The sequence below is a fragment of the Episyrphus balteatus genome, chromosome 1 (assembly GCF_945859705.1).
Source record: "Episyrphus balteatus chromosome 1, idEpiBalt1.1, whole genome shotgun sequence".
Taxonomy (NCBI): Eukaryota; Metazoa; Arthropoda; class Insecta; order Diptera; family Syrphidae; genus Episyrphus; species Episyrphus balteatus.
Genome location: NC_079134.1, coordinates 115,512,395 through 115,536,452, shown reverse-complemented (window position 1 = coordinate 115,536,452; position 24,058 = coordinate 115,512,395). Strand labels below are relative to the sequence as shown.

The 24,058-nt window shown below is 28.9% G+C and overlaps 2 protein-coding genes across 5 annotated transcripts in view; one reads left to right on the top strand and one right to left on the bottom strand.

The window, feature by feature from the left end:
* Positions 1–474: 474 nt before the first annotated feature.
* On the bottom strand, positions 475–15,475 carry LOC129921541 (transient receptor potential cation channel protein painless). 4 transcript variants are annotated; one of them, XM_056003420.1, is made up of 5 exons: positions 15,345–15,475; positions 6,317–6,398; positions 6,065–6,247; positions 3,765–5,669; positions 475–1,168 (listed from the first exon to the last, which is right to left on the bottom strand). In XM_056003420.1, exons 2-5 carry the CDS (start codon positions 6,380–6,382, stop codon positions 629–631), a joined length of 2,694 nt encoding a protein of 897 aa, XP_055859395.1. In that variant the 5' UTR covers positions 6,383–6,398; positions 15,345–15,475; the 3' UTR covers positions 475–628. The 4 variants fall into 4 exon arrangements, with proteins under 4 accessions (XP_055859395.1, XP_055859396.1, XP_055859394.1 ...); XM_056003421.1 differs by lacking the exon at positions 15,345–15,475 and adding an exon at positions 15,271–15,295; XM_056003419.1 differs by lacking the exon at positions 15,345–15,475 and adding an exon at positions 14,882–15,250.
* A 4,030-nt stretch (positions 15,476–19,505) lies between these two features.
* The window catches only part of LOC129916560 (DNA excision repair protein ERCC-5), a 31,987-nt gene continuing 27,434 nt past the window's right edge, over positions 19,506–24,058 (top strand). The window contains exon 1 of the mRNA XM_055996582.1: positions 19,506–19,593. Coding sequence (XP_055852557.1) covers positions 19,575–19,593 — 19 coding nt within the window. The 5' untranslated portion in view covers positions 19,506–19,574. The remainder of the gene's footprint in view (positions 19,594–24,058) is intronic.

The window sequence follows — 24,058 nt, the reverse complement described above, 5'->3', positions numbered from 1 at the left end:
TTTGGATTCGAGCTCAGCACATAAAAAACCTAGGAAAATATATTTTTGTTTCTGTAACAAAAAAAGTTCAATTTTGTTGACCAGTGTTATCTTTAGAAATATGAAAGTTATCCACCAGTTTGTAAACATTGAGATGTTTATATTTATGTGGTGGTACACTCAGCCTTGTAAAAAAAAGAGTATTTTGACGTACTCTACCAGAGTTATAGATTATAGAGTACACATACGCGAAATATAGTACAATACTCTTTTTTAGGGTACGGTTGGCAATTCTAGCCCTAGTTCGCTGGGAAGGCTTGTAGAGACTTCGAAAATAAAATTTCATCACTTCTTATTTGACATTAAAAATCCACTTAATTTTTCAGGACGTTCCATACAAAATTTAGTTTTTATAAAACAATAACTGTTCAATAACGGTGCAATTTGAACTTCTCCAAGCTGAATATCTACACCAAACCAGGAAGAATTGACTGATAAGTTTATGACGAGATTTATTAATGTTATACTTATTTCATATAATATTTATTTACACACATAATAAGTTTAGTGATATCGTTTTCTGTTACTATGCAAATGTATTTTATAGGAATCTTTAGACAAAAAACAAATTCTTTTAATATATCGATAACTACGAAGTCATATTTTGCATCATTTCAAATATTTTTTCGATTTTATCCTCAATATTTTTCAGCCGTATTTCTTGGTATTGAAGTCGATGTTTTTCTTCTATTAATTCGTTTTTCTTTTCAATAACAGCCATGGCAGTTTTAACAGTCCTTGAGTCCATTTCAGAGCATCTCCCAGTGATACAGCTGCAACAACATGGCAGAAATTGCATTGGTGGATCCAAAAGTTTTTTCTCATTCTCATTGATGTCACGCATAGAAATTAAAGATTTTCTTGAACTAGGGTCTTGTTGATTCACTAGTTCCAGTGAATTCGAATAAGGAATAAAAATTTTATTTCGATTATTTGGTAGAATTGAAATTGAGTTGCCGCCAATGCAGTAAGGAAAGAGATTTATTAGTCTTCGACATATAGCTAGGAATGGCTGGTGGTTCACTATAACACTGGTTCTATGATTTTGTCCGATCAAAAGCCGTTCATAGCATGTTAATAGATGAGAGCGACAAATTGATCCATTTAGTTCAGCTTGTTCTTTTATTGCCTGCAGAGAAAATAAAAAACATTTTTTTTATTTTTGTTTACAATTAAGTAGATAAGTATATAACTTCGTATTATATTTGTTTGTAATTGAATAAAAAAATAGGCGTATTTGACCCTAAAATGTGATCAAAATTATTTGTTCGTATTTTCAAATGAAAAAGGGTCTTATGAAGTGTAATTAATAAATACAAAAATTATTTATCATATTTTACAATTTTTGTAATTTGTATTAACCAATAAGATTATTTCAATACAAAAAACTTACACATACACCACATGGACCCACAGTTAAGACGCAAACAAATAGTTAAAACAAATTTATAGCTGACTAAACAATTACACCAGTTGTTGGCCATTAAATAAATGTCAAAATTTTCGATATGGGATGCGAAGATTTCGAAGCTATTAAATATCGCAAGCGAAAATGGGTAAAGTATTTTTTACCCAAAAACACACGCAGAAAACAAATCACAAAACAAAATGGCGGAAGTTGGCGGAACTTTTTATTTTTTTAAGCCTAGGACGCAGCTGAAGCGAAACGAAGTCGAAACGAGTCGATTTTTGCTTTTCAACTCGTGTGAACTTAAGTCGCAGGCGACTAAAGTGACATTCCCCATAGAAAAATCATAGTCGACCGACATATCGTGCGGCTAAAATCGACTCTTGAAAAGTCGGCATAACGAAAAAATATCATCGAGTATTCTGTCAAAGTCAAAATAAAAAAATTCCAAATTAATTTAAAATCAAGAAATAGCAAAAGAAAATAATTTTTGACACAAGAAATAAATGAATCAATAGTGAAAATATTGTCAGCACTGCTCTTATCTTGGAGTCAAGAAAAATGCACAGGACAAAAAAAGTAAGTGACAAATGAGTGTGCAATTTTTTTAGAGCTGCGTACTGAAAAACGAAAAACTTAACGAAATTTTTCGTTCAAGATTTCGTTATCCTATTTTTGTATGGAAAATTTCGCCTGCAGCTGAAGCATACTAAGCTTAGTATGCTTCAGCTGCATACGAGGCTTTAACTGATAAGAAAGAATACTGCGAAAATTAAAGTTCAATTTCTAACTTAAATTTTAGAGCAGCAGAGTTATTGCTATTTTTGAAAATGTAAAAAAGTTTTCAAAATTATACTTAGAACGAAAGAAATAACGTTTGAGTTCAACAAAACGAGGATTCTATTATTTTCTATAAAAAGAGTTGTGTGTATGTATAAGCGATTGATGTTATACTTCTTACTCACAGAAATTTACTAAATAGGTAGGTCCATACCGTAAAAAAGAATTTTTTTAAATATAGTTTTCCTTCAAAAGAGAACTTTGCTAAGTGTGCTTGAAATTTTGTGCTAAAAATTGACCATGGTTAATTTTTTTAAAAGATGGAAAAAATTTCAAAAAGTTGAGAAAAAATTACCAAAGTGTGCAACCCTTTAACATTAAACGATCTTCTTTAAATTTGATATATACCTAAGTACAAAATTTGTATATCGCTCAGAATCGGGCGCGTAAGCAAAGTCATATGAAAATCAAAACTTTGGAAAAATGAAAAATCCAAAGGTACATAGAAAGCTTTAGCAATTCAAGCAACCCTTACTAATAGAGAAAGTACGTGCAACCTAGTCGTCCATTTTATTTTTTATTCCGACTGATTTTTCAGTCATCTGTTACGGCCATATTATTCACTCTGGATTTAGTATGGATTAAAGTGAATTTTAAATCCAATAACTTAAATCAAAATTTAATAAATGCAAGGATTTAATTTTTTGTTCATATTATTCACTCAAAAATTATGTAATTATTCAATAAATTACCTAAGTATAATTTAAATTTTCTCTTTTTTTTCCTTTTCAAAATACTTGACAAAACAACTGAACACTGTGCAAATGAATTTTACATCTTTTACATCTGGATTTATAAAGTTAAACAGACCTCCAGAGAGCAGTTTAAATTCATTTGGATTTAACGAGATTGGATTTAAAAAATTGGATTTAAGTAGTGAATATTATGGATTTGGATTTATTTTTGACATTTCTTTACATCCAGATATATTATTTAAGCTAGTGAATAATATGGCCGCTAGACTATAACGGCCATATTATTCACTCTGGATTTAGTTTGGATTGAAGTTAATTTTAAATCCAATCACTTAAATCTGAATTTTATAAATCCAAGGATTTAATTTTTTGTTCATATTATTCACTCAAAAAAAATTATGTGATTATTCAATAATTTTTGTATAATTGACATTTATCCCTATTATTCCTTCACAAAATACTTGACAAAACAACTGAACACTGTGAAAATGAATTTTACATCTGGATTTATAAAGTTAAACAGACCTCCGGAGAGCAGTTTAAATTTGTTTGGATTTAACGAGATTGGATTTAAAAAATTGGATTTAAGATTGGATTTAAGTAGTGAATATTATGGACTTGGATTTATTTTTGACATTTGACATTCTTTACATCCAGATGTATTTTTTAAACTAGTGAATAATATGGCCGTAAGAGAAATTATCAATATAAAAAGGTTTATTCTTAGAAATAAGCTCTAACAAAGGTATTAAATGAAATGTTAATATTAAAATTTTACTTACTTGAGTATCATTTACGGCCAATCCATTGAGTAAGTTGAACAAAACAATAGACATAAAGATGACAAATAACAGAAATAAAAAGTAGCTATACATTGAATCGAACTCAATGTCTCCAGCGTCAAATTCTCCGGTTAACATAACAATTATTTTGATTAGTGTTGTTAATGGATTAGAAAACTTGTTGAAATCACCTTCTTCGGTTTTTTTCCCGAAGAGAATATAAAAACATATGCTGAATGTGATTACAAATATTGAATACAATGCAAAACTTTTCATAAAACTCTTCAAAACAGCTTTGAGCATAAGCATGTGAGTTGAAATAGAGAGAACGGGTATTGATCCAACTATAAGACATAGTTCCACTGACAAAAGTAACATCGTTAAAACTGCAACAATTCTTTGTGTCTGATTATCATAATCTTTTTCTGTAACCGTCGCTATACATAGAAAAATTAAAACTATTTCTATATAGTTTACTGGTGATTTAAAGTAACTCAATGGAGATATCGTAACTTGAAGAAGCTCTCGCACTATTAAATATCCAATTCCGATAAATGAAAAAACACCAAGGAGTCCTACTAATGCTTGGTTTTCATTCTCCCGGAATTTTAATATGGTGTGAGTGGCAATTGAAAAACAAAAGAAGCTGTAAACAAGAAGATTTATGTAAAACACGAGCGATAATCGATGCCACTTCAGAAACAAAAAACTAGTAATAAGTGGATGCTTTAAAAGATGTCGCATTTCTTTCGATTCTGCTATGTGAGTTATTGGAGTCATCTCATCCCGTAAGCTATATTGAGGAGATTTTCCTTGTGCTGGCTGAGTGGGGATTAGATTTGCGTAGTTTATTATAATTTCAAAGCTCTCGTCACCTGGCTTATACCCGTTGGTGGTGATGCATGAATCAAAATGTTCCTCAAGAAGATCGGGTTCCATTGCATCTATGGGAATATCGTTAAATTTGCTTCTCAATCCAATATAAGCTCCACGCTTTAAAAGCTCCTGAATAGCTTGTTTATTTCGATACTTAACAGCATAATGTAAGGGTGTCGAACCAGATGAATCAGTTTCATTAATATCTATTTTGTTCCAATTCAAAAGAATATAGAAACATTTTGTATGATCGAATAATGCCAACACAGGTTTTTCTTCCAATTTCTTTATCACAATAACTAAAAGACTCTTTTGATAGTGCTGTTTAAGGTCATCTATATCAATCAACTTTTCTAAAGCCACCCAGTTGCCCCAAATACAAGCAATTTCGACAACACTACACCCATTGTGAAGAGCATTGATGTTAGAAAATGATTTCAAAATTAAGTCAAAGGCTTTATGATGTCCTCTTTTCGTAGATTCTATTAAAAGTTCTAGGTACAACTCGTTATTAGTTTCAGTTTCATTAAGTTGAAAGTCGGTAAAGCTTGTTAAAAACTTGTCTTCGTTATTGTTGTGCAGCAAAGCAATGAGTGTATTAAAATCAATTTCATTTGATGTTTTTAAAGGTAAACTTATATCAGAGAAATTTTTCTCGAGTAAATTCCTTGCTTCTCCATCTCTAAATGTATCCAAATCTATATTTGGGTGTTTAAGAAACTTTTCAATAAGTTGACGTTTCTGTTCAGTAGAAATTTGTTTGTTTTTCAGCACATAAAGAATGGGTGTCATATCTCTTTGGTCCGGGATGTTGGGAGAGGCGCCATATTGAAGAAGAACATCTATGCAGTCTATAATATCTTTTGCATTATCCGATGAAAGGCTCTTTGCCAAACTATTAAGAGGAGTAAGATTAGCATATGTTACGTTTAGATCAATCTTCTTATTTTGAAGAAGTGTTTTAATGATCAAAGGATCGTGTGAGTCAGCTGCATAGCTTATAGCTGATTTTTTTAATCGTGTATTTATCTGAAAGAAAAAAGACAACATTCACTTATTTTAATATTCCACAGTTGAAAATGTTGAGAATTTTTAATTCGGTTTTCTTATTACAGTCATAATGCAACAGGAAGGACAAGTCAACCTTTTTTAAGAAATAATGAGGAAGTTCAACTTCAGTTTCCAATATCGGGTACTTAGGTACCACTTATTTCACTGTAAAACTAGTCTTAAATGTTTCTTTTTAATAGTTTGCCTAATATACACAGTTAGTATATTGGCATATCGGTGTTTTGGTTTGGTAAAAAATTTCAACTTACAACAATATTTTGTCATTAGGATATTGTGTAGTTTGATATGACAAATAAATAAATCAAGTTTTTAATAAATAAAATTCAAAAAAATATTTTATGTTTCAAACTTACATGAGAAGAATCACAACCATAATCCAAACATTCCTTAACAAACGGACTACAGCCCTTGGTTTGTAAGCTTTTTTCAAAAACACTGAGATAATTAGAATCTTGCCTTTTTGGATCAGCTCCCATATCTAAAGCAACTTTGAACTCTCGAATGTTTCTTTGACCTAGTGCAATACCTAGAAGAGCCTAAAAAAATTAAAAGCAAATTATAAGGATGATAAAACTGATAAACGTTATGCGTTATGTTTATTTTACCTGGGAGTCAGCAAAACCACAGCTGTTAAAATCCGACATGTTGATAAACCGATTTCCTTTTTCCATGTCTTGTCACTTGTCTCTGAAAAACGAATAAGATTGAAAAACAATTCAATATTATACAGCAGCAACAATTTATGTTATGTAAATTAGTATGGTTGAAAGAAATACCTAGCTAGATTTAACTTCTCAAAAGATCTCTGCACAGGAAATACTTAAAAATGTATAGGTCTTATGTCGAGTTTTTTAAAGCGGTATCTAAAGAGTAAAACTGGTGTACGAGTTGGATCGATATCGGTGCAATCCTTTGTTTATAGCTAACTCACTAAGTTCAATATACAATAATATGTTTTTTGTTTTACACCATTTTAATTTATATTTTTTTATATATTGCTAACAACAAATTCGTTCGAATGTGCGATATCGCCACATTCACTTAAGGTCACACCCAGGCTAACCGTTTTATGGTCTTTACAATATTGGGGCCACCGACCCGCGCGCAATATATGTACAAAATATAATATTATGTACATAATACAGGGTGTCCCACAGTCACCGCCCCAAATGAAAACCATGGATTCCTGAGGTCATTTTAAGTCGAAAAACTTAGGAGGTAATTTTCTCTTTTTCGCCCCGTTTTCCCCACGATTTTATATGATTTTTGCTCTCTTGTCCTTTAACTGGCCTTATCTTTGCCAAACTACGTTTGATTTGAAAAAATTTTTTTTACAACCAATCAAGAATTTATTACGGTTTAAGTTTGTCTCAAAACTTTTTTTTCTGCGGACAACCGTTTCTCCACAATTTTGCCTCAAACGTAATTTTCTTCGTATTTTAAGTTGTTTTTTACACTTTCATATCATTTAAGTCAAAAAAACACGTTAATGAGTATTAATTTATGGTGCTTTTTATTAAAGCTTAGTTTATTTCCATAAAAAAAATAAGTTTTATTTTATAAAAAAGGCTACTGAAAGTAATTAAAAAAAATAAACAAACTGAGTGAATTAAAAAAAATAATAATTTTTAAATAAAAAATTAATTTAAATGAATTAAAACTTTTTCTGAGCTTTATCTATTTGTTGTTTTCTTAACCACAATAGCTTAGAAAAAGTTTTTAATTCATTTAAATAAATTTTTTATTTAAAAATTATTTTTTTTTTAATTCACTCAGTTTGTTTATTTTTTTTAATTACTTTCAGTAGCCTTTTTTATGAAATAAAACTTATTTTTTTTATGGAAATAAACTGGGCTTTAATAAAAAGCACAAAAAATCAATACTCATTAACGTGTTTTTTTGACTTAAATGATATGAAAGTGTAAAAAACTACTTAAAAACGAAGAAAATTGTGTTTGATGCAAAATTGTGGAGAAACGGTTGTCCGCAGAAAAAAAAGTTTTGAGACAAACTTAAACTGTAATAAATTCTTGATTGGTTGTAACAAAAATCTTTCAAATCAAACGTAGTTTGGCAAAGATAAGGCCAGTTAAAGGACAAGAGAGCAAAAATCATAAAAACCGTGGTAACTCGAAAACGAGACGAAAACGAGAAAATTACCTCTTAAGTTTTTCGACTTAAAATGACCTCAGGAATCCATGGTTTTCATTTGGGGCGGTGACTGTGGGACACCCTGTATATTGTATATATTAGCACAAAAATTTTGATCATTATAAATTGATCAATTCGTTTAGTAATAAAATAAATCAAAACTGAAATTATAGTACGTATACACCACAGTGAACCAATATTTTCATATGATCAAAAATTCACATATAATACAGTAAAATAAGGAGAAAAAAGGGGTAAATCTCGGAATGAATGTTAGTAGAAATTTCTTTTGCTCAATATCTTTCTTTTGCCATTCTATAACATATCTCAAAAGTCTAGAAAAATCTCATGTCCGCTTGTCGCGATTTCAAGGTCAAATCGCGAAATGGAGATTTTCAAAATTAGCAAAAATAGGCTATGGTATTATATACACATATGATACATGATTTCAGGGTATTTTTTAATGCTGATTCCACAAAATCTAAAATCAAGACAATCTGACGTCTCTGGAAAAAGTTATACCTGTTTTTCATCTGTCAACTCATATTATTATAACAGTTGCAAACTTGCTGCCGAAAAACCCTTAAAAGTTATGGTAGATGAACCAAATTTTGCATGTAGATTTTAGAATCCATCATTATTAAAAATCAAAACAATCCATTACAAAAAATATATATACCTACGAAATAATGGTATTTTTTGATGGAGGGGCAAATTTTAGGATATGCACTAAAGAAGATTCTTGTTCATCTTAGGAATAAGTGCTAATAGGCTAATTTTTTCATTTTAATCTTTGTTTGGATATTCTTTAACTACCCTCAAAAATCTAAAAAAATCTCATGTCCGCAAGTCCTAATTTTCTTGGTTTGAAAATAAGGTGCAGATTTTAAAAAATTGAAAAACTACACTTAAGATATTTGTGTCAGATCAACATGAATAAGGTGCATTACTTTTCAGGGATGGTCAGGTTGACTTGTTTGTGAGTTTTGTTGGAATAAGTGTTAAAAAATACCTTTTAATTCATATCGCTTATGTTGGTATACATATAAAAATTTAAACTTTTCTTATTAATTTTTTAAAATCTGCACCTTATTTTCAAACCAAGAAAATTAGGACTTGCGGACATGAGATTTGAAATTGAAAATTGAACCAAAATCAGGAAAAATGATTAACTTTCATTTAGATGTGATGATCATTTTTAAATAAGGAATATTTGACAAAGCAATGTTCCTGCTTCACAAAATACTTCACAATTCCGACATTAAAAAAAATATTTGTATTAGTCTTTTTAGGTAAGTATATACCTATTTAGAAAATAATTCCAGTGAAAATTTTCCAAACCATACTAACATGTTCAATTGTGGTTTTGTTAACAAGTGAATCTAATAAAAGGTTAACATTAATTTTCGATTCATTCGGTTTTATTAAATTACCCTTTGAAATTATTACAAATAAAACTAATTTAAAAAAAAATTATCAAATTGATGGCAACAACAAAATTTCACTGAAAAAAAATATTGAAAAATAATATAAATAATTCACATTATATTTGAAGAAAATCGAAAGGTACAGACGGAGTATTGTACAAAATGATCTCTATAATTCAAAGTAAATTATGTAGGTATATAATATATACTATATATACATATGTGCATATTTTGGTGAAGTAGCTGCAGAGCAATGCATTTTATTTCAATATTTATATTTTCATGCTGAAAGTTCCATTTTAAAGGTAATTTTTGCACAATTATAAATAAAAATCTTTATCACCTTTTAATTATTTTTTTTTCATTTAGGTACAAGGTATTCTGCCATTTTCAAACGTGAATAAACAATATTTATGTAAAAGACTACGTACATTGGAAGATATTTACATTCAAATTTATAAGTATGTAGATACACAATGTTGTACCTACTTATAATCCACCAAGTAAGTGAAATTAATTACGATCTTGGTCTATTTGCGAGAGTATATTTGAATATTTTCTGCTTGTTTAATTTCCTCTGGTGTTTACACTTTTAATTTTTTTTGTGTGGATATCGTCCTACGAGAATTTGTTTTTGTAAAAAGATTAAAAGAAATTGCAGTGTTTGCAAATTTTGAAAATAGGTCTACTTAAGTTAATGTTTATGTAATTAACTGTTGTTTATGTCTACAGGTCAAATCGGTGGAGGAGGAGGCGAGGGGGGAGGGCGAGCGTGAAGGCTTATTAAATTAAACAAAAGTTGCATAAAAGAACCATATTCCTATTGATATTTTTGATTCCAAATTCGACTTCCATAATCATAATTAAATTATAGCTCCTTTTTTGTATCCCTTTGTATTATCAATAACTTATTTAATACAGTAAAATAAGGAGAAAAAAGGGGTAAATCTCGGAATGTATGTTAGTAGAAATTTTTTTTGCTCAATAACTTCCTTTTGCCATTCTATAACATATCTCAAAAGTCTAGAAAAATCTCATGTCCGCTTGTCGCGATTTCAAGGTCAAATCGCGAAATGGAGATTTTCAAAATTAGCAAAAATAGGCTATGGTATTATATACACATATGATACATGATTTCAAGGCATTTTTTAATGCTGATTCCAAAAAATATAAAATAAAGACAATCTGACTTCTCTGGAAAAAGTTATACCTGTTTTTCATCTGTCAACTCATATTATAATAACAGTTGCAAACTTACTGCCGAAAAACCCTAAAAGTTATGGTAGATGAACCAAATTTTGCATGAAGATTTTAGAATCCATCATTATTAAAAATCAAAACAATCCATTACGAAAAATATATATACCTACGAAATAATGGTATTTTTTGATGGAGGGGCAAATTTTGGGATATGCACTAAAGAAGATTCTTGTTCATCTTAGGAATAAGTGCTAATAGGCTAATTTTTTCATTTTAATCTTTGTTTGGATATTCTTTAACTACCCTCAAAAATCTAAAAAAATCTCATGTCCGCAAGTCCTAATTTTCTTGGTTTGAAGATAAGTTGCAGATTTTAAAAAATTGAAAAACTAAACTTCAGATATTTGTGTCAGATCAACATGAATAAGGTGCATTACTTTTCAGGGATGGTCAGGTTGACTTGTTTGTGAGTTTTGTTGGAATAAGTGTTAAAAAATACCTTTAAATCATGTCGCTTATGTTGGTATACATATAAATATTTAAACTTTTCTTATTAATTTTTTAAAATCTGCACCTTATTTTCAAACCAAGAAAATTAGGACTTGCGGACATGAGATTTTTTTAGATTTTTGAGGGTAGTTAAAGAATATCCAAACAAAGATTAAAATGAAAAAATTAGCCTATTAGCACTTATTCCTAAGATGAACAAGAATCTTCTTTAGTGCATATCCCAAAATTTGCCCCTCCATCAAAAAATACCATTATTTCGTAGGTATATATATTTTTTGTAATGGATTGTTTTGATTTTTAATAATGATGGATTCTAAAATCTTCATGTTAAATTTGGTTCATCTACCATAACTTTTAAGGGTTTTTCGGCAGTAAGTTTGCAACTGTTATAATAATATGAGTTGACAGATGAAAAACAGGTATAACTTTTTCCAGAGAAGTCAGATTGTCTTGATTTTAGATTTTTTGGAATAAGCATTAAAAAATACCTTGAAATCATGTATCATATGTGTATATAATACCATAGCCTATTTTTGCTAGTTTTGAAAATCTCCATTTCGCGATTTGACGTTGAAATCGCGACAAGCGGACATGAGATTTTTCTAGACTTTTGAGATATGTTATAGAATGGCAAAAGGAAGATATTGAGCAAAAAAAATTTCTACTAACATTCATTCCGAGGTTAAACCCTTATTTGACTGGATTAATTATCAAAAACTCTTTTTACACTCGTGTATGACAAAACTTTAATATTCCTTTCCTGAATGGTTCTTGGAATTCCATTGATTGTAGAATGCTTTTTTTAAATTTTTGGACTAAAAAATCATTTTTGAAAGTCAGTTACGATTTAACAAAGTCACTTACATACACTCTCAATTAAATATAAAGTCGCCATTTAAATTTAAAAATTCGTACCTATGCGATTTGACAGATATTTTCAATTTTTAATGGTGACTTTAAATTTAATGGGGAGTGACGAGTGAATAAATTGGGCCTTAGAATAATTAAAAAGCATGAAAAAAAAAATAAAAGATATTTAAATGAGTGGGAAAGAGATACGAGATGAAAAGTGAATGAAAAATTTTCTGTGTGGTCAAGGATTTGTTAGTATAGAACTCGTTCGCATCAATATTTATTTTGAAAAAAATAAATTATAATAAGTAGTAGGTCTGTTCCAGACTTTTTGTGCACTAAATTAGGAAGTGTCAAATTAATGAGAGTTGGGAGAGAATTCTCTCAGTAGGAAATAAAACTACGAAAGACATCCAAAAAGTCTGGAACCATTTGAACACCATTAAACAAAACAATTTTAATATTTTATGCTTTATTCGATAAACATTAACATTTAAAAAATCACTACAATTTGATTTGTTTTCTTCTCTATTTATTTGTTTGACATACTTCAACTTTTCATTTGACAGAACCAATATGTATTTCTGCCGGAAGAAATTCTTTGGGCTAAATTTGTCAGGGTGGGGAAATTTTGTACTCTCTCGTGAGCGCTCTCTTCTACACAATTTTTGAAGTTGGGAACAGACTCTGACCAAAAATAACCAAAAATTACTGAATTCGGCAGTTGCAAACTGAGTGTGGAACGGACCTAGTGATTCCACATGAGGTGATTCATTTTGACAGCTCTTCAAATTCAGATAAGAATTTCAATTCTTCTGTATAAATACCTACTTATTCTGAATTTTCAGCTGCTTAAACTGATTCTTTCAATGCATTTAACCTTTATTTAATTTATTTATGCAAAAAGTTTCTAATACTTTGCAAAACGTGAGAAAATTTCAATTTAACAGAATATTTCCGTTTAGACAACCTTTCTTTTTGTTTGCTATTTGGGCCAAAATACTATTTAGTGCCTAAAAAGTTGTCCCTTTGGTTGAATTTCATTTTTACCGACTTCCAAAAAGGAGGAGGTATTCAATTCGTCAGTATTTTTTTTTTTTTTTTATGTGTGTTACCGAATAACTTTGTACAGAGTGAATCAATTTTGATAATTCTTTTTGTATTTGAAAGCTAGTGGCTGCAATCCCATTTCAATTTCGTTTAGTTTAAGCCATAGGAACTATTATAAAAACCATAAAACCCCGTTTTGAATCATGGAAGTCGGTTTTGTTTTTTTTGATAAAAATGATTATTCTTGAAGAAAAAGTACAAATTAGTAGAAAAACTATATTGAGTTATAAAATTAACATTATTTACATTTACATGTTTGAAACCCTTCGTATTGAATTGTTTGCAAATCACGGTAACATTGTGGTTTATATTGGTAACGCAGTGATATTTAAAGTTTTAAAGCTGATTTTTGGTAATAAAGTATTAAGAATATTTAATTGAAACTAATTTTTCTGCGATTTAACCTAATAGGAGACTTAGGCCGTGTGTGAATTGCGTTAAATAGTTAAATTGTGTAAAATTTTTGACACTATTGAGGTGAACAAAATAATTTCAAAAAAAGAATTTATTGTTTAAAATTTTGTCTGCCTCTTTTCTGCCATGATAGGTACTCCTTTTTAATAAAAAAAAAAACAAAACAAAACCATCTGCAAACAAAATTTAACTCAAATTTAACCAAGTCCCGGAGCCCAATAAATGTTTAACAGCTGAAAATTTTTTATTCACCTCAATAGTGTCAAAAATTTTACACAATTTAACTATTTAACGCAATTCAAGTTTCAAATAGGAATATCAGAGAGCTTAATTATATGATTTTACAAATAAAAATGAAATTTGCAGTAAAGTAACGAATGTTGTTTGGTTTTGATCACTTTGTGTTTAAACTGTCATAAATATAGAAATATCATTCAAAACATCGGTGCAAATGTTATTTTATAATAGATTAAATTATAACCATTCTATGTCAACTAAAATACATGAAAATATATTGATTAAAATTTCCATTTTTTTTCAAAATTCACTGCCCTAATTAGAGCCCCCGCACACTACAAACTTTCTATCGGCCGACAGTTTAGTCGTTCTCTTAATCAGAATGAAAATGTATGAGAGTGCGCACACTTCAACGATTAAGTATCGGCCGATCAAAAAGTTTGTTTGATCGAAAAAAAAGTTTGTTTTGCTACACAATTGCCTTCAAACTAAAATATTTCCTAGCGACCCGATTGTTTAGTCGGCTGCCTGTGTCTCGCTCCGGATCGGCCCTAAAGCTTGAATAAAATTTTAAAAAATTTGTTGAAACATGGCATACAAATTACCATACCAATTTTTGTGATTTAGAAAAGATCAAGAATAAATTGTCTTGAATTTGTTTGTATAATTGTACCCGGAGAAAAAAGATCACCTAAAAACAAGCGGATTCTGTATTAAATTAAGCGGATTTCTGTATGGCTTTTTGCCAAAACGACTACAGATCCAAACAAATGCAAACAAAAATCCCAAGTGAAAAAAAAAATAAATATCACATACTTAGGTCTGTTTGGGTACTGCCTAAAACAGAAATATTTCTACTTTTGTCACAAATAATGTACAAAACTACACGATTCCAGAGTATCCAAACAACATTGGGTTAAAAATATTGAAAAATGTAAAAATATTTCTGTTTTAAGCAGTACCCAAAACAATGCACTTCAATAACTTATTATTATTATTATTATAATTTTAGTACTACGGAGAACTCCGGATTTACTCCACTTTTTACTTTATGCTATGTTGGTATATTATATGGTATACTTTTCATTAGTAAGGTAGTTATTTTAAGAGATTGTCATAGGTTTCTATTTCTTTTCTGAGAAAAATCCATCGAAAAGATTTCTTAATAGGAACCCAAAACCCAATCAAATAAAAAGTTTTTAGTACATATTATAGGTAAGGTACACCTAGGTATATCTATTTTAAAAAGGAGAATTTCGCATTACTCACCTTTGTATGTAAATTTTTAATTTCCTAATCGTCTTAATTTAGTTTTGGAAGTAAAAGCTCATTTCCTTCAATTCAGTTTACGTCATATATGTAAACACTTCTTGAGTCCGAATCAAAAAATGTATTTGTTTCAAGCGTAATTGTAGAGGAGGGGGAAACACTATGTTATTTATTTAAACCAAATCCCACGAAAAAATTGACATTGGTACGGCAAATTTTAAATAATATGTAGGTTCTCTTAAATTATGTTTATCGAAGAATCATAAAATGACGTAATTGTATCTGTGCGAAAAACAATTTATAGGTTTATAAAAAAAATTTGCACTTTGAATTAATAAATAATTAGAGCATTTGCTAATTGTATCAAATATAATTATATTAGTACAAACATTTATGTATGCAAGTATGAAATCAAACTAAATCAGATAAAGTAAGTCAGATAAAGTAAATTAACAAAACGAACACAATTTGATGAGGTCATCAGCATTATAACGATATTGAATGAATGGACACAAGATTGAAACTGAATTCCGATTCAACAAGTGATCATGCCATGCCCTAGCCCCCGACTATGAACTGTGACTTCCAGACAAGAAACGGGGATGACTAAAACTGAAATTTGGAATTGAAACAATCCATAAAAGTATCTCCCCACGCATTGATCATATACGTCAACATTAGATACATATATAACTACCTAAGTTAAGAGTATAACATTTATACCTACAGGGTGATTTGCATAAGATGCAATTTATAACGTGTAGGTTGGATCGAGACAAGTAAAAACCACAAAGAAGACGAGAGTGTTTATTCACGAATAGCGTAGATATAGCAAGTTTAAGATATTAACAGAGTAAATGCTGTGACTAACAGACGATGAATAAAAATTACCAAGAAAAACATCAAATAACAGTCAAATAAGAAGAAAAAGAGGATTAATCTCGGAATTAATGCTAATAGGTTAAAAGTCAATTCAATTCCAATTGAAAATGATATTAAAAGATTTGAACATAAATCTTTGCTTGGGCACCTCTTAAATCTAGTAGGTAAATAATGATTTTTAAGACCAACGCGTTAGATGTATAAAGGTTCAGACAATTTAATTAAATGACTTTGATGTGTTTATAGACATGCGTGATGCGTTCCATGATTAAAAGATGGTCCGCATCAACAGTTAGTTATGGCCCTTTTAAATGCACCATTTTATATTTTCAGTATAACAGTTAATTTATAACTGAACACCCTTTAAATGAATTGAAGAACTAAAATATTTCATAAAAATCTTAACGTGAATATAGTAGGTACTTACACTATTTTAGTGTGGTTCATTTGTCATACAAATACGGTATAGGCAGTTTCTAAGGAAAATAGGAAGATTTGGAACTAGTAAAAAAACACCCTTTAAAATGTATTATCTATGAAAATTGGTTGAAGTACTCCATTGGATATGATAACCAAGATTCGTAAATATGCATTTTATTGCACAGGTCCCAAAAAAAGAAAAACAAGTGGCAAGTACTTTTGATCGGACCAACCTATATCTTAAAGCTCGGAAGTATACGGTAGCGGTACGGGTAATTTTATGAAAGCAACTCTAAACTTGAACGTCAACGTTTAGGTGTGGAAATTGTTTCATACTATAACTCATACCGCTAACGCATACCTTTCAAATTCGGTCAAGCCTTTAATGTATTTTGACGCGCTGAATCCGAATTTGAAATTAGTTTCACTGTAAATAACAGCAATAAAGGAATTCCGGAAGAATTTGGACATGCATTAGACTAAAGAGTGTGAAATTTGGCGTCGATATACGTACCTATTATAAAAATTAATTTTTCTGACCGCCTCGTCTAAATTTTCTAGCTTTCCCGGACAACTTCAATTTCTTAAAACTTTAAATTGCAGATTAATTGAAATTGAAAAAATTAAAATAGCGTTAAAGTGGTTTCAATATTATTATTATTATTTAAACAGCACAACGCACATACAGTAGTATGTAAAAAAAATGCAAACGAAAGAGGTTTAAAGAGTTTTGAACAAGTACTAAGTTACCAAATTTGGCATATTGAAACTGTTTTATTTCAATTTAACAGAGTCAATTTGTCGAATATTTTACTCCAAAACCATTATTTGGTCAAAATTCTACCTAAATAAGCGTTTTTTTACAAGCAAAAACTGCAAATGTTTTTATTATTGGCATTTTTTTTTTTGCTCGCTACTGTAAATGTATGAAGTACAGACACTTAACAGCACTGGCGACCAGGGTTGTAAAAAATATTTTTTTTAATGAAGTTGTTTTCCATTACAATTTAAAAACAATTTTTGCATTAAAAAAAAATATCTACTGCAACTGAAAAAAAATTTGCATTAAAATAACATTTTTTTTGCAACTGAAAAATATTTGCATTAAAAAAAAATTTTTTGCAAATAAGAAAATTTTATTAAAAAAAATGTTATTGCAGCTGAAAAATATTTGCGTTGAAAAAAATATTTGTATTGCAAATAAAAATATTTTGCATTAAAAAAAAATTTATTGCAAATAAAAAAATGTCTGCATTGAAAAAAATTCCAATACAAAATGTGTGCATATTTTTTTATATTCACCGAATCTCTTAATATTTTTAAGATTTGACCATACACATAAGCTATTTTAACTACCCACAGAGAAAAAATAGTAAGATTTTATGTTACATTGATAAATGTTACGGTTTTTGAGTAATTAAAGTGTAATTTCAACAAATAGGCCAATATTGTAAATAATGATAAAACAAATTTTGAATTTAAGCTTTTTTCATTTTTTCATTTTCCGAGAACATACACTATGTATACTAATGTAAATTTAGACCATAAGAAAGTAGAGATTTTAATGAACAAATTGCCTACCGATTTTTTGAAAAAAGCTGATATTTTGACACGTGAATTTTCGGTTGAAAACTAGGGCGTTTTTTTGATATTAAGTCAAAATAAGGTTAAAAAAATAAATTACTGTGTATTTGGACACAAAAAGGTAGGTTTTCACCAAATTTCGTATAAAAAAAAAAATTGTTTGAAAAAAATAAAAATAAAAAACCAAAAACTTGGTTTTTTGAATTTTTTACATAAATTTTGAGGTTATGTGAAAAAATTATGAACATATAAGCTGTAGGTAGATCTTTTTATTACCGACAACTTTTTTCATAGGACTTGTAGTTTTGCCGGAAATCGAGATTTACCATTTTTTACCATTAAAAACTCAACCCACCCACTTCCCGAACTCGGCTCGCCCGTAATTTATTTTTCCTTTCATTTTTATCATATTCAACTCCTTTTCCAATTGGTTCCATCCTACACAGAGAAAAATAGACCACATAAAATAGAACAAAAACAATAAGATTTCTCTATGGTTTTCATCCAAGAAGGAAACCTTATTAAAACAATCGGGTTTTCCTTATTGTTTTAAAATCTGCAAAAAAATAAAAAAAACGATGACCAGGCTGGGAATCGAACTGGAGACTTCAAATCATTAGTCGCACACCTTACCACCTGAACCAACCTGCCATGAAAATATTGATCGCGATTTTTGTTCAAGTGCTAACTTGCAAAAAAAAATCAACTTTTCAGTCAAATTTTAATAAGATTTTCTCTATAAAAATAATAAGAAATCTCCTTAAAAAAACCTTATTAATCGTTGATTTTAATAAGATTTCCTTATGAAATGTATGGACGGTAAAACAATATGGCAATCTGTTAGTTTTTAGCGGGTCATATTTTTCTCTGTGTAGTATGATTTTTTTTTGGTTTCAAAAATTATCGACCCTGGGCTAATGTCCACAGTAAAACATTTTGGCAGCATGTACATATATAAAAAACACAAAAATTACAATCCATCCAGGCTCTAATTTGTATGTAGTATGTATTTTCTAGTGAAATAAGTTTGTATAGTTTATTCAAAATTAAAGAACAAACTTTATAAAAAACATAACTTGAATATCCGACGAGCAAAAAAATATCGCTTTCGAAACTTAATAACCGTCCCCTGTAAAATAACCTTTTTGTGACTTAGAACAATTTTGATTTCCGCCGACGAATTTACAAACATCCGAATCTGACCAAGCAATAAATTCTGAGACAAATCTTCGCCTGGATGCTATCTTGTTCAATGTCCATTTTTTCAAAATGTTGGGAAATCGATTTTTAAAGTTCAGATTGAAATTTTAGGTTTAAGCCTAATAAAGCCTAGTACGCAGCTGAAGCGAAACGAAATTTTCCATACAAAAATTCTATAACTAAATCTTCAACGAAAAATTTCGTTTCGCTTTTCGTTTTCCAGTACGCAACTCTGGCGAAAAATTGGAGAGTTTTCACTCATTTTTCACTTACTTTTTACTGTCCTGTGCATTTTTCTTGACTCCAAGAGCAGTGTTGACGGTTTTTTCACTTCTAATTCATTTATTTCTTGCTGTAAAAATTATTTTCTGTTGATTTTTCTTGATTTTAAAATAATTTTGAATTTTTTTATTTTTACTTTGACAGAATACTCGATGATATTTTTTCGTTCGCATTTTCGTTGTCGACTTTGGAAACTTGAAATAATAGAAAAAATTTCATCGAGTATTCTGTCAAAAAAATCAAATTAATTTATAATCAAGAAAAACAACATAAAATAATTTTTAACACAAGACAACCTTCAACACTGCTCTTGGGATCAAGACAAATGCACAGGACAGCAAAAAGTAAGTGACAAATGAGTGAAAACTCTCCAATTTTTCCTTAGAGCTGCGTACTGAAAAACGAAAAGCTATAAACCAAATTTTTCGTTATAATATTTAAAAAAAAAGTGTTTCGCTTCAGCTGTGTACAAGGCTTTATTTTAGAAAGTTTTTGATTGTTTTTAAAACATGAAATAGAACTTTTGTTTCTATTATTTTGATTTAGTTACAAAGAATAAGTGGTGAAGAAAAAATTTTTTTCTTGAAAAAAATATCTGTGGTAAACAGATGACAGTTGTAAGTTTTTTTGGGGTTGGGTTCGATATCCCGCTTTTTATAATATGGTTTTTTTAAATCCCGTTTTTCATAATCCCGCCTTTTATAATCCCGGTTTTTGTAATCCCGTTTCTTACAATCCCGATTTTTATAATACCGTTTTTTATTATCCCGATTTGGCAATTAAAACTAGTTGTTTTATTTTAAAAAATCGTGTGATTTTTTAAAATTAAACAACAAGTTTTGATTCCCAAATCGGGATAGTAAAAAAATAAAACAAATAAAAAAAATGAGAGATTTTTCTAAAATCATTTGAGTAGAACCTTTAACAAAAAATATAATATATAAAACAAATATGAAAAAGCAAGGAATTTACCTTATATTTAATGAAATCAATTAACAAACTAATATTTACTTTAAACTTTCAGAAGAACAATCAAATTGTGATAATCCCATATAGATCTATAATAACATACATAAAATGATCACAACACCTTAAATTAAGTACTATTAAAGAACCTTTAACATAAAATATAATATATAAAACAAATATGAAAAAGTAAGGAATGTACCTTATATTAAATGAAATCAATTAACAAACTTATATTTACTTTAAACTTTCAGAAGAACAATCAAATCGTGATAACCCTATATATGTATATCTATAATAACATACATAAAATGATCACAACACCTTAAATTAAGTACTATTAAATTTCATTTATATATATATGCAATGCATATATATATAAATGCATATATATATAAATGCATATTATGCATACTTCAATTTATATTTGGATGCATTTCAAAAATTTTGAAATTTAAATAAATGAAAGAAGAAAGGGCATTTTGGACGTTGAGCGGCCATTAATAAAATTGGTATCAAATGAAAGGAATATAACTTAGGAAAAACTTTTACTATGGACGTTTCGCAGTATTGCGTTAAAAATGTAAGAAAATGCAGTATTAGTATCGTTAATACATTATTCAATGTATGAACGACAAATTGGTTTATATTTTTATTTGGAACATAAAATATGATGCTCTGTCATTTTCCCTGAGTCTGAAGTCATTACTCTTGAAAATCCGACCAATAGAACTCATAATATAAGATTTTTAAGACAACCACTTCAAGATTTTGTTCGAAAGTTTTCAAACAATTCAAACTAATAACAAAAAATTGAATAACGAAACTCTCAAAATAGTCTTGAAACTGTTGTTTTAAAATGCTTATAGTTTGGGTTCTAGTGGTTGAATATTCAAGATAAAGGTCTTCAGATTTAGGGAAAATGAGAGAGTATCGTATTTTGCACTTAAAATACACACATAAGATACAACTTTGAGACAATCTGCATAAAGTATTATATGCAAAAATGCATTTTATCCGTTTTTGGAGTACGTCACAAGGATAAAACTTCTCCACAATATATGTAAACCTTAATTACATCAAAAAATAACAAATTAATTCCTGGCCGCGCAACGTCCACATTCCATACAAACTTGCCTATTCTCCTTTCTTTTACTTGTGAACTCATTTTATGTTTTTACAAAAGAAATACTGTTTTCATAATGTGTTGAAGGTACATATTCTGTGGGCTTTACGACGCGAAAAATCAGTTTTACTAATTTTGTGTCTATTTCTCATGTTTTTTTTTATTTATGAATTAAGAATGTATTTTGTATTAAATCGGGATTTTCGGGACTTGACGGGATTTTAAAATACGGGATTATGATTGATCGGGATTTAAAGTAAGCGGGATTTCAGAAGACGGTATTTAAAAATCGGTATTTTTTTGAAACTTTTTTTTCGGATTTTCGAGAAACGGGATTTTAAAAAGCGGGATTCCGATACGCTCCCGTTTTTTTCAAGCAAAAACAATGGGCTGCACATTGTTTTGCGAGAAAAAAAATCGTGGTGAATATACATTTTTTTTTTTCGATTTTTGTGTAACTGTACTGTTGTGAGTTAAAAAATATTTTTTTTCGGAAAAAATCTCTCGCATACGAAATGCATTGTTTTTTTTTTGTTGTTGCTACAAGAAGTGTATACCTACTTTAAGTTTTAAAATTATAACGGAATTATTTTTTTTCACCGCAAAAATCACAAAAAATAATTTTTTTTATTCAGTGTAAAAATTGTTGGTTTTGCACTGTGGTTCGTTTGCCCAACGTTAGCCCAGGATAGCCCAACAACTATCCTACGCTTAGTTTAAACATTATAGAAGAATCAATTTTCATTCACACAGTGACTTTTTTTAAATTTATAATTAAGAACAATTAAATCCACTGGTAAATTGCATTGTGCCTCAAATGTTATTTATTAAACTTAAAATTTTTACTTGATTGAATGAATTCTATATAACATTTCTGTTAAGAAGCTTAAGTTGACATTTCACCTTAAAAACCACAACATACAAATATTTTTTCAAGTGTAAAAATCATTGATTTTTTTGGTTTACCATATAAGCACCTAGAAAAGCTACATGCTTTATTTATTTTAAGTCAAATAAATAACAAATACCAGTGGATTTCATTGTTCTTTAAAAAAGGTCACTGTGGTGTATGCGTACTTTTTTTTGTATGGTGAATAAAAACTTCTATAATGTTTAAACTAAGCGTAGGATAGCGAAAATTAAAGTTGGGCTATCCTGGGCTAACGTTGGGCAAACGAACCACAGTGCAAAACCAACAATATTTTCACTGAATAAAAAAAAATTATTTTCTGTGATTTCTGAGGTGAAAAAAAAAATAATTCCGTTACAATTTTAGAACTAAACGTGGGCTAGCGAAAAAATCTTGAGCTATCCTGGACTAACCTTAATCTTGGGCAATCGTACCAGTTTGAAAAATAAATAAGCATTTAGGGGTGCCAACTTCACATATTCCTGCATACTCAGTTTTAAATTTTTTTGTTGTTTTTTTTTTATAAGCATATCACGTTAATTGAAAAACAACCTTAAAATCCAAAACAAAAGTCTCGCTGTGTGCAAATGTACTTGCCTTGGAATTAAAACGTTTATGTCCCTAATGTTCCAATTTTCAACCTGACATCCTGCATACTCAGTTTTAATTACACCAATTACCAATTTCAGATTTTAATTTCTATTTGGAAAAAAACGCCCTTTCACGAAAAAATTTTGTATGACAACTCTCGTTTTCGATTGGTTTCACTGAAGAATTCACTCATTCTGAAATCGAATGGAACAGGTCAAGTCGCTTCCACTCAACTCTGTTTTTTTATTTTGTGTTTGTGAAATTTCAAATGTCATATATTGATATTATTTTTTTTTTTCAAACGAAAAAATTATAAATCTGAAGACAGTACAGACGATTTGTACGTGATTTCCAAGAGCCGTTATTTTATTTTATTTTCTTTTCTTTTATTTTCTTTTATTTTCTTTTATATTCTTTTCTTTTATTTTCTTTTCTTTTCTTTTCTTTTCTTTTCTTTTCTTTTCTTTTCTTTTCTTTTCTTTTCTTTTCTTTTCTTTTCTTTTCTTTTCTTTTCTTTTATTTTCTTTTCTTTTCTTTTCTTTTCTTTTATTTTATTTTATTTTATTTTATTTTATTTTATTTTCTTTTATTTTATTTTATTTTATTTTATTTTATTTTATTTTGTTTTATTTTATATTCTTTTATTTTATTTTATTTTAGGTATTTTATTTTATTTTTTATTTATATTATTAACGGATATCTCCAATATAAACATAAAGTTTTCGAGATATTGCAATTTTCTCAAAAACGTATAACGATTTTGCTTTGAAAAAAAAACATGTAATGCTGCAAATAAGGCCGCCCTTTTGAAATAGGAAATAGGAAAAATGCCATAGAACCGATTTCTTAATGTAAACGACACAACCGATTTTAATGAATATTTTGACTTATACTAATTTTGGTTTATACTAATATTAAAATTAAGAAAACTTAAAAAAAAAATTATCAAAACATTGATGCACCGTCGATGAGCCGGCAATAGTTTTTTCTTAAACGTTTTCCAACGGAAAAGTATTGATGTTTTTTTGCCGACGAGTTGATTCTTTTTTCGTCTTTTAATACGAATCTACACATATTTTTACACTGATTTCAACACGAACTACAAATTTGACAGTTTTACAAACTTCAAACGAAATTATTATTTAAGGAAAAAGATAATGGAAGAGAATTCATTGTTTTTATTAATAATAAATAATCTTACCAACAGTGGAAAAAA

Excerpts from the sequence above, each read along its gene's own strand:
- LOC129921541 (XM_056003420.1), bottom strand. The coding sequence starts at position 6,382 with ATGGAAAAAGGAAATCGGTTTATCAACATGTCGGATTTTAACAGCTGT. Across the intron at positions 6,248-6,316 it reads GTGGTTTTGCTGACTCCCAG|GCTCTTCTAGGTATTGCACT; the intron begins GTAAAATAAACA and ends TAATTTTTTTAG. Across the intron at positions 5,670-6,064 it reads ATGGTTGTGATTCTTCTCAT|ATAAATACACGATTAAAAAA; the intron begins GTAAGTTTGAAA and ends TTTTTCTTTCAG.